Source organism: Squalius cephalus (assembly GCF_949319135.1).
Source record: "Squalius cephalus genome assembly, chromosome: 22".
Lineage (NCBI taxonomy): Eukaryota > Metazoa > Chordata > Actinopteri > Cypriniformes > Leuciscidae > Squalius > Squalius cephalus.
Genome location: NC_137143.1, coordinates 18,160,316 through 18,171,149, shown reverse-complemented (window position 1 = coordinate 18,171,149; position 10,834 = coordinate 18,160,316). Strand labels below are relative to the sequence as shown.

The window sequence follows — 10,834 nt, the reverse complement described above, 5'->3', positions numbered from 1 at the left end:
CAACTCATTTGTTCAAAAACACAGAGTCATTAAAAAGTTACTGAGTGAGGCATTAAATCGTTAATTCAACCATTTCATTCAAATATCCTGATTCATTCATGAACTAATCTACGAACTTTGTTAAGAGTGAGTCATTTAATTATTCTCTCAAGTGATTCATTCAGGAAAGCCACAACTGTGTGTTCCTTGGAGATGTGCAACTGTTCAGCAAAAATAAACAAAGTAATTGGCCATACTGTCTAAAATGTAAGTTACTCAATTACTGGAGTTTAAGAATGATTCTCAAAGTGAGAAACTAAAAATGAATTGTTTACATATGTAACTGTCGTAGGCCAGTAAGAGCTGTGCATGTAAACCTTACTCCCCTGATCTCTAGAGGCTATCTAGAGACAAATGCTAGAGTCTGTGGTCTTTACACTCTAAAAACTGCTGGGTTGTGTTAACCCAATTTTGGGTCAAATATGGACTAACCCAACGTTGGGTTAAAAAATGCAATTTAAAAATGGACAAATTGCATTTTGGACAAAATCAAAAATGGACAAAAATGCAATTTAAAAATGGACAAATTGCATTGGTTACATTAAAAATGTAAACCAACGGCTGGGTTTGTCCATTTTTAAATTGAATTTTTAACCCAACGTTGGGTTAGTCCATATTTGACCCAACATTGGGTTAACACAACCCAGCATTTTTTAGAGTGTAGCCTCCTTGTTAAAGCGCCCACCTCCCATGCTGGAGACCACGGTTTGAATCCCGCTCAACAACAACAGGGTAATTAAGTAATAAAACATGCTAATGAGCTGAGAACAACATTACTGGTCGAGACATAAAGGTAGACACAGTGTATAGAAAACCATTTTAATATTGATTTGTTTCTGATAAGGCTGCATTTTTATCAATCAGCTCTACTGTAATAGCATGTCTATTGATGCCAGTAAAGAGAAATGAAGCCCACCTTTTCTCTGACCTTTTGCGCCTTTGAAAACAGATTACACAGAAAACTAAAACCTTTTAATGCAACATTCTAAATGATAATATCCCTCATAATTCATGTGGAGGTATGGCAATTGTAAATTATAAGCTGCCAAGCATTATGTTTTATCTCTTGAAAACAACATCTCATCTACCCTATGACACTGACCCTACCAAACTAGGGCTTCATTTTTCTGAACTGAATTAGGTCTTTGTCCATTGACACAGATCCAGTGTTAAGTTATCATGATTATAACCTTTAACAAGCTGAATGTCTTCTATTTTGTTGTATTTATGAAACCTACACAGGCATGATGAAGCCTATCTATTCTCAGAACATCACAGAACAAACTGGATCATGGACTGAACAGAACTGAGTTAGAACTGCCAACAGGCAATTATCAATGGTAATATATGTTCCAATAGGTGACTGTGGCTTGTTTTGTAGGGCTGGTCTTCATCACACTGATATCTTTGGGAAATTCACTAAGTATGAGTTGCGTCTGCCAAAGAGGCAATTATTTGTACGGTTTGCTGTGTTTAAGTGCCTGATTCACTAGAGAATTTCTGAGAAGTCAGAAAACAGAACAAAAGCACCCACAAAATCTGTGTATCTTCGCAATTTCCGAACTTGCTGGTTGCTTGTGTGTGCTATATTAGGTTGTGGAGGATACAGTGGACTACCATAATTCAATGCACTTTACTGTGACTGTACAGCACCACTGAAAGTGTGGTCAACTACTCTGCACAGCTGCTCTTCTCTATTATTTTATTATTATGTATTGAAGTACTATTGCAATGATCACTAAAATGTACATAAAGTCAGTTACAATCTGATTTTTGCTGGCAGTAGTAGCACAACATTAATTCCACTGGGTAAATAGAGTTTTCTGAATAATTTGCACTGAAAATGAATTACTTAAATACTTATAGCTTAAGACTATTCAAGCGCCAACAAGTGTGCAAATCGTGTGCAAAAGTGTTGCAACTGTTTAGTGAATTTTCCCTTTGTTTTTTGGAACAAATGATTATTTTAAGCAAAAAATGCAGGATGCCCATTACATGAAGAGAATATGTATTTCCACAGACAGCCTTAAATCAGGGATTAATTGTACTTGTTCAAGTAACCAAAACCATGAATACAGTCTCAATTCAAACCCACTAAACAGGTTTAAGGGCATGTTAGATCTTCATATGATGTCTTTTAATATGTATCTATATGTATATATACATAAATATATACAGTTACTTTCAATACAAAGCTCCCACAAAATACATTGAGCATGCCGACAAATAAAAAGATATCTGGCCCAAGTAGGTGTAGATAGTGAGGTGACCATTGACCCGGAGGAATTCCAAAACGAACAGCTTGTGGACAACAGCGGTGAGCAGTAAACTCAGAAGTGGAGGGAAATAGCAGGGCTTCACAAGCTCCCAGTCTATTACCAAAGCCAGCATGGACGGCAGAACGACAAACTGATGGAGGGATGGGAAAAAATCTCCTATTGATTTCCACCTCATTTTCACACAGCAATGCTTATCCATCATGATCCTTCATACAGTCGTTTCGCAGCTTACATCAGGATTGTCCAGTTTACCTAGGGAGGTAAAGTCTTCAAATATAATTTGAAATCCAGTAAACGGCTCCCCTAAGCTGTATGAGTTCAGAACTAGAGGAAGGTGGTCAGGAGAAACGCAGAAAATCGAAAGAATTGGACACAGCCGCTGGAGTCTGCAGCGTTGGGCTCACTGACCAAAAACACAGATTAGCCTGCTTTATTTCTTTTTTTTCATATTCCTTGGCACCGAATGAGCAAATCTCGTCTTTATCCCCAAGAATGTCATTCTTTATTGTTTAGTCACAGGTAATCCAGCCAAACACCCCTTTGAATTAATGGTTTCGTCCATTCTGACAGAGAGAATCCACATTCACTGCTTGTGAAGGAGCTCTTTGTTAGGTTCGGGGATGAATCTGAAAACAGACAAAAAGGAAGAGAAAACACACATGCACGCTTAGAACAAAGGTGAAGAAAGATTCCCAGAAGGAATTACTGACTTTTAGATTTTCAAATCAGCAAAGAAAGCTCCTTTGAGCTAAAGCTATTGTCCATGTATGGATGGTTTTAATTTGTCTATTAAACCCTTATACTGGTAATGGATACCGATTAGTACTGATTGGCACTGTGTGCATGAATGTATTTGCATTCAGTTGGTCGCCCATCTGCCATCTCATATTTCTGTATGTTCCATGTTTACACTGCGCAGTGAAAAGAGCTCAGTAGCATTGCCAAGAGGGAAATAAGATTCTTTTCTTCCTCCCTGTTCCTCTATCCCTCTCTCTGTGACTTCAGGGACCCCTATTTAGTCTGTCTGGTAAGTGTGTCTTGCTCTCAATGCAACATTGTGCTTCACTCAGACCGTTATTAACGATCCGTCCTCTCCCTCCTCATATTGGAGGAAATGCACGATAACAGCCACAGTCACTAACGATTAGCCAACCTTATGTCAGTGCAAATCGTCTTTTGATGTGCTTCCCAGAAAGCTTGTCGCTAAACCAACATGAATACAAAAAGAATTACAAACACGCCACATATATTGTGACACGGCACATCCATCCAATCTATCTATCTATCTATCTATCTATCTATCTATCTATCTATCTATCTATCTATCTATCTATCTATCTATCTATCTATCTATCTATCTATCTATCTATCTATCTATCTATCTATCTATCTATCTATCTATTACAGTATCAGTATCTATTTACAGTATCAGTATCTATTTACAGTATATATCTACAGTATCAGTATATATCTATATATATAAACTAGTTTATTAGACAATATTTCCAAAGCATCCATTCATCCATCCATCCATCCATCAAGCAATCCATGTGACTCAGAGCTAGGTGGCGTTTTTATCATAAAGTTGTGATGTCAGTAGTGCAATGAAGCTAATTAAATGCTCAAGCCTGTGGCTTCGCCCTCAGCACATAAAGCATATGCTGACATTTCCCCATCTTGGTGCGAAGGAAGGCAACCAGGTGTGAGCCACAGATTGAGGGAGAGACATAGACAGAGACAGAGAGAGTGACTGGGGACAGAAATTAGAAGCACCCCTTGGGGCCCCCCATAACCCAACAGACAGACAGCTATCATGCGGCAGAGTTACGCTCCACATGCTCCGATCATCCTGGGCAAGGCAAGGCAAGGCAGAGGAGGAGGAGGAGCTGTCCATCATAACAGATCCCCTCTGGAAAGGAACCAGTTCATGCCAATCAAAAGAGGTTAGCCAGCCTATGACATCACACCAATCACAGCACCCTGGCTGACATCACTTCTGTGGCATTTCACCAATACAACATGAGACAGAAGGAAAACAGCTGCTTCTTTGACAAAGGATGCAACAATCTCTTTGTTTAAAATAATCCGATTTGCTGGACTTAACGCTTATTTTATATACACGTAAACGCTTACAGCTCTGTGCCAGAAGTATTTTGTGCCAAGCGTTTAGTTTGTTCTAAGCCGAAAATTCCTTGTCTTTCCTCTTTAAAATAAAAGCTTTTGCGTGCTGTGCAACTTCAAACCCCCACATACTATGCAGGAAACAGTAGTGACCCTGATGCAATTTGTCTTCTGCTGTCTGCTAGAATGTATGGCTCTGTCTCTCCCAATGCGGTTTGTTATAGTGGACTCTATGTAAATGCAGCCATATTTCCTCCATTTCTGCTCAGGTGTCCTCTACTGTCTGCTACTACTTCCATTGATTGGCTGGATTCAGGGTTAAAAGCACATCCCAAAGACATTTGTTGTACACATTTTGCATTTTAATTCTAAAATGATATTTCAATTTAGTTGAGCATGCACCATATACCACAATTTTTAATCTGGTTTAGATTATGCAGCTGTTGAATGTGACTTTTAAATGAGGATAGCATACAGCAAGACTCCAGACAGCATGAATGTGTTAGAATTAATTTAATGTGACATTGACAGCTGAAAGAGATACAGATACAGTCAATGCTCTGGGTTCAACAGGACTCTTGGGACAAACTGACTTGATCATCATATGATTTAATGTTAAACCATCACTTGGCAGATTACTTTTGCTCTGAAAAACCACACAGATGGGATTCTTTGAACAGTACAGGTATCTTGTAAAAAGCCTTCTGTTAAGAACGTGTCTCAGAGACATACTTGCCGACCAAATCTGTCTCCGAGAGGAAACAGCAAGCCATTAAATTTTCTCAGAGTGTTCTGAGAAATGAACATGCTGTTTTCTTGTAAACATTTATTTGTACGTGAAGCATGCAGACTAAAGAGTGTCGATAACAGAATTTATGATTGAGCACCAAAACCTAATCCTTTTTTAAAAAAAGAAAAAAAAAAAAATGAGAAAATGTTTACTAATTGGTTCGATTTGAATCCTCACATAACCTGTACTTTTCGATTCATGGCCTCAATAAAGTGTGGTTCTAGGATGTACATTTTTTTTGTGCACATAATGAACATAGTGACAGCATCTAAAACATATGCATTTTAAAATGGAACAACTTTAGAGACATACAAACAGTTTCTGAATCCTTTTAGCTTAATATATTGAATTCATGAAATTATTTTGATTGATTGTTGATTGATATGTTGTTGATATTGATTGTTGATTGATCATCACATTTATATAATGCATTTAGAACCTGCTGTGTGATTTTTGTTGCCATATTCAACTCGTTTCATATTACATCACATTATACAAGCCCACTTTATGCATTCTATAATTGTAAAATTCAACTCCACAGATATATTTATAATATAAATATAATATAAAGAAATTAGATTTTAATGTTTCTAAATCTGTGCATAAGTACTTTTTAGATGCTGTCAATATGTTCATATTGTACACTTCAGTGTCTGTTAAAAAAAAAAAATGCATTTATGGATTCCTATGAATACTAATGAAACCTTGATGCTTATGCCAAAATTGTGCTAGCTTCTGATGTTTGAGACCAGCTGGTTTTAGGGGCCAGTGCTGAGGCGATTCATCCAGCCTGGAGTGAATGACTCCCAGCTGTACAGTAGCTACAGATTGAGCCCATCTCTCCTCTCAAATGAGGCAGATGAAGGTAAACAGAAACTGGGGGATAAACCTCGTCTTCTTGTTTACGTATTGATTTTGTTTGTTTATAAAGGAACTGAATGAAATAGCCATTAGGAACAGGTAGGGTGAGCGTGTCTCTCAGCCTCTCTCACTGTGTGCCTTCCTCAAAAGAGGCCTGCCTTGTCTGGAGCTACAGGCAAGGAGGGATCCCTCTCTGCAAGACATAAAGAAAAAAAGAGAAAAAATGGTGTCAGGCACACGCTCTGGCTTATTCTTACTCACATGCCAATTTGAAAAAGGAGAGAATGGACGCCATACCAGCGTTTGTGAGTAAACAAGCTTGTGTGTGTAAGCGTGAACCGCAAAGTAAAAATTTTCAGAGCAAACCAAATACTGCAAGTGATGGTTTTAGCATTTAGCCTTGCTTTTTGTTTGCTCTGATCATGGACAAACGTGGCCAGATTGCTTTAAAAAAGATCGGGAGGGAGTGTGTAGGGTCGAGATGGGGGATGAAGGGTGACCGAGCCAGCAAGATGGTCAAAGGTGTTTACGGAAAGCCAGATACCAACTCTCCAGTGGGGCAGATCAGACACTCCAGGCTAGAAGGTTACACATTACTCAAATAGTCAGGAAGTGCATACACACCCACGCACAAACACACCCTGAACACCTCAAAGATAATGGGATAATGTCGGGAAACCCACAAACAAACATGGTGATCAAACCCTTGCCATGCCCAGGAGCTTACAAAACGAGAGACAATGGAAGCAAACGACGAGGCTAAATACCGATTTCAGCATTATGCACTCATTACAGGCTACATGGTCACGCTTGAGCCCTTTTCGCTGTGTGTGTGAGTGTGTGTGTTTGCATGCTCATTAATTTGAGTCTGCCCCTGCATGGGTGTGGATGACTGCGTGTTTGCATGCACGCAATTATGCTGCATTAGTACAGTGGCACAGTGTGTTTTGGGGTGTGTGACTGCACACGACAAAGAGCGTTTGCTTGTGCATCTGTTTCTTCATCGGTTTGTATTCGGTAATTACTGCACCGACTACCGCGTTCACATTTTTCATTATGTTAGTGCATGCGCGTGCTTATAAATTACGCTGATGGGAGAATAGACACTGGAGGAGGCATATATTTGTGGCTTTTTAATCATCCGCAGCATATAAATATGCTCACAAACACAAACACTGACTCAGCAATAATTATGTTTGGGAGTGTAATGATGTTGATGAGCAGTGATTAAAATGTGCAAGCCTAATCATAAGGCTCAAGATGTTGGAAAAAAAATGGAAACACCAACCTTGATGAGGAGAAGGACGACGCTGAGCTTCTGTTGAGCCAGTTTTGGCGGCCCTCAGAGCTAAAAAGTTGAATATGGCTGGGTGTTCTGGGAAAGAAAATATGAAGGAAAAAAAGGAAGTTTAATATCTGGAGCAGTTTTTTTCCCCAATCACCTGTACTCTAATTTACACCTTTCAAAAGATGGATAAATATGGTTGTTTCTTTTGATTAATTTCAATAAGAAATAAAGAAATAATTCACCTTAAAATGTCAATTCTGCTTTCATTCACTCACCTTCATGTTGTCCCAAAACCTTTTTTTTTTATTGTTTTTTTTTACATGGAACACAAAAATACAATCTTTGAAGAATTGTTACACAAACTATTGCCATACAGTGACAGTTCATAGAGATCAGGAACTGCCAAGCACCAAATAAGAACAAAAGTAGTAGTCCACATGATTTGTTTGCTATATTTCTGTCACAGGTTGTTGCAGGCAAACAGATGAAGATGAAGATTAACGTTCCAATACGAAGATTAATGAGAATAATGCAAATATCAGCCAGACAGGCAGGCAGGGCAACACACACTAAATGCAATGTTGACCGGACAAACACTGATTGAATAAGAGGAACTTAAACACACATGGTGATTAACTAAAAGACAAACAGATGTGATGATAGAGTTAGTGTCCATAGTAACAGATAAGTGGTCGTGAAAATCAAACAAAGGAACACGTGACTAGAGAATACAAACTAAAAGTCCATGAAAACTAAACAAACTGAACATAACTGTGACAATTTCTATATAATAATGCATTTTTTTGTGAGGTACAGATCAAACATTTAGTCAGTTTAACTTCAAATATTACCAAATTTCTCATACAACCCACATCCAAATTCCAGTGCTTTGGACACTGGTTCTTGTCTGTGTGGTAACCAAACGTGATGAGCTGTATTTGATTTTAAACAAAAATGGATGCAAACGGGCTAGACATGAGTTTTGGAGTTCAGTATTCAGTGAATATTGAGTTTTGAATAATCAGTAAATAATGAAGGTCTGATTATCAGTTCCTCACAAACCTATCATATAAGATTCAGTGTTCTAAATATATCACTTGTATCATATGGACCACAATTATAGTTGTTATAAGGCCATTGTTGTAAGGCAAGAGTTGTATAACGAAATTATATGGGTTTAGGACAACCAGAATGTGTACGAATTTTAATTTTTGTGTGAACTGTCCCTTTAAGCTTGACATTCATAGGTGGGCACATTATTTTATTTAATCTATTTAATGATATTTTTACACTAATGATGGCTTTCTCTGGTTATTTAGGTTTGTATGCATGATCTTACCTTGGAAATCTCGAAAATCATCTGGCCACCATCGGATTCCCATAAGCAGGGCTTGGGATAGTTTTAACACGTGGAGAAGCCAAGGAGGGACCAAACCCCCTGTAATACTATCTACTTGTGTTCACTGTTTCACAGATTCGCTGTCTGTCACCTCTCTATTGAATCAGCATATGGGAATACTGATCTGCTCATAAAGTTTTAATATTATGTCATGCATACTTCCTGTCAGAGTAACGATGTTTTGGTTATTTTTGTCTGACCTGTGTCCTAATGTCTTAAACTTGTTATTTAGTTTCTTATTTCTTAAGTTGAACTCTGCACAACATCCTTTATAACGCTGAATTAGGACTAAATGAAGAAGATGTGTCTTCTGAACACGAGCTACCGCCACATCATATCATGAAGAATAAACAGGTTAGTGAGGTCCAAAGTTAAATGTGTCCCTCGGTCTAACAAAACAATCTTTCTTGTATCTGAATCATTTAACAAGTAAAACTTATGTTTACATAACATACAGAAGATTGCATTTATATTTGATGTAACTTTTTACTTTTCTTTTTAAATTTATCAGATAAAATTGTATGTATGTGTGTGTGTATGAAATGATGTTCAGCATTCTCTGCGCCCTCACCCTCGTGGTCTTGATCTTGTTCCCAGAGGAACACATCCAGCCGGAGTTGTCTGGTAGTGTCTTACACTCCTCTCCTTCCAGACACGGCTCCATTTCACACCACCACTTCCCAATCACGATGGAGGCTGCAGAGACAGAGAGAGAGAGAGAGAGAGAGAGAGAGAGAGAGAGAGAGAGAGAGAGAGAGAGAGAGAGAGAGAGAGAGAGAGAGAGAGAGAGAGAGAGAGAGAGAGAGAGAGAGATATGTTTCAGACATGTGGAAAAATTAAGAGCACTATATCTGATTTTATAAAATTCATCTTTAGCAATGTGACAATTCTTGGCTTTTCACACTTTAAACCATTAACCAAGCTATTCTAAACATTGTAATCTTGGGTTATCTTGTCTCACACTAGCTTTTCCATCCATCCTATTTTTATGTGAATTCTGGGATATTGAATTAGAAATGGATTTTTTGATTGTAAACAGGAGATAAACATAACAAATGTTTCGGCTATTTGCCTTCATCAGTGTGTCAGTTTCACTTATTCTCAATGACTATATAGAAAGAACGCTGCAAGTCTTCAGGTGATTGTGATCATAATTAAACAATCAAATAATTAGTCATTAGACTCCAGTCTAAGTCCATCTGAAACAGTAGATAATGATTAAAAACAATGTTGGGAACAATTACACATTGTCTGTAAAAAAAAAACAAGTTTAACATTTGAAGCCATGCTTAAAGTCAAATAAACAGTTCATAGACTCCAATTTAATACCATATGGGACAACAAATAAATGGGAACAATAACACATCAGACAAGAAATGCCGTTCATAGACATTGTGCCAATATAAAAGAAACGGGAGATAATTTGATACATGTAAATTGGGGAGAAACATGATATTTAAACATTTAAACCTAAAGGGGACATGGTTTGTAAATTAAACATCCAAAATGCCTCTCTTTTTTATATTAGAACTATTGAATTAATATTGAAATATTGGATATTGAATTAGAAATACACTGGGTGGAAACACCAAGAGTGCATAAATTCCCAAAATCTGCATAAAAAACCCATGTGCCAAATTGAGGCAGATCTTTTTTTTTTGATCTAAGAAGACATGCGCATAAACTATGATGGTAACAGATTTACACAATAACTCCCTTGATGTGCAGCAAAAACAACTCATGTGACTTTGCCTCAACAGAGGACATGATTGGATAACTGGACTAACCAGCAGAGCAATTTCATTGCACAACATCTCAAAATTGCAACCTTGGTCATTATAAAATGCCTGAGCCAAAGTCTGTCATCAAATTGACAGAACTATCTCACACGATTGAGATCCCAAATGCCAGGCATCCGCCTCAAAACGCAAGATAACATGACAACATTTATTGTGTTTTGCCTGCATGCAAAAAAAGAGCCAAAGTGGCATCCAATATTGCAGGAACTTCCATTTTTTATTACAGTTATTTTGCACTTATTTCACAGGAAGTGAAAA

At 37.8% G+C, this 10,834-nt stretch overlaps 1 protein-coding gene across 3 annotated transcripts in view; it reads right to left on the bottom strand.

The window, feature by feature from the left end:
* Positions 1 to 845: 845 nt before the first annotated feature.
* Positions 846 to 10,834, bottom strand: part of tafa1b (TAFA chemokine like family member 1b) — a 164,869-nt gene continuing 154,880 nt past the window's right edge. Inside the window, exons 4-6 of one of the 3 annotated variants that reach the window (XR_013819640.1) lie at positions 9,349 to 9,473; positions 7,379 to 7,465; positions 846 to 2,944 (exon numbers count right to left, since the gene is read on the bottom strand). Coding sequence is in view for 1 of the 3 variants with exons in the window: in XM_079856633.1 (XP_079712759.1) it covers positions 2,927 to 2,944; positions 9,349 to 9,473 (143 nt within the window). In the remaining 2 variants the exon portion in view is untranslated. Of the gene's footprint in view, positions 2,945 to 6,205; positions 6,284 to 7,378; positions 7,466 to 9,348; positions 9,474 to 10,834 lie in introns of those variants that run through there. The other 2 variants (XR_013819641.1, XM_079856633.1) reach the window with 2 other exon arrangements.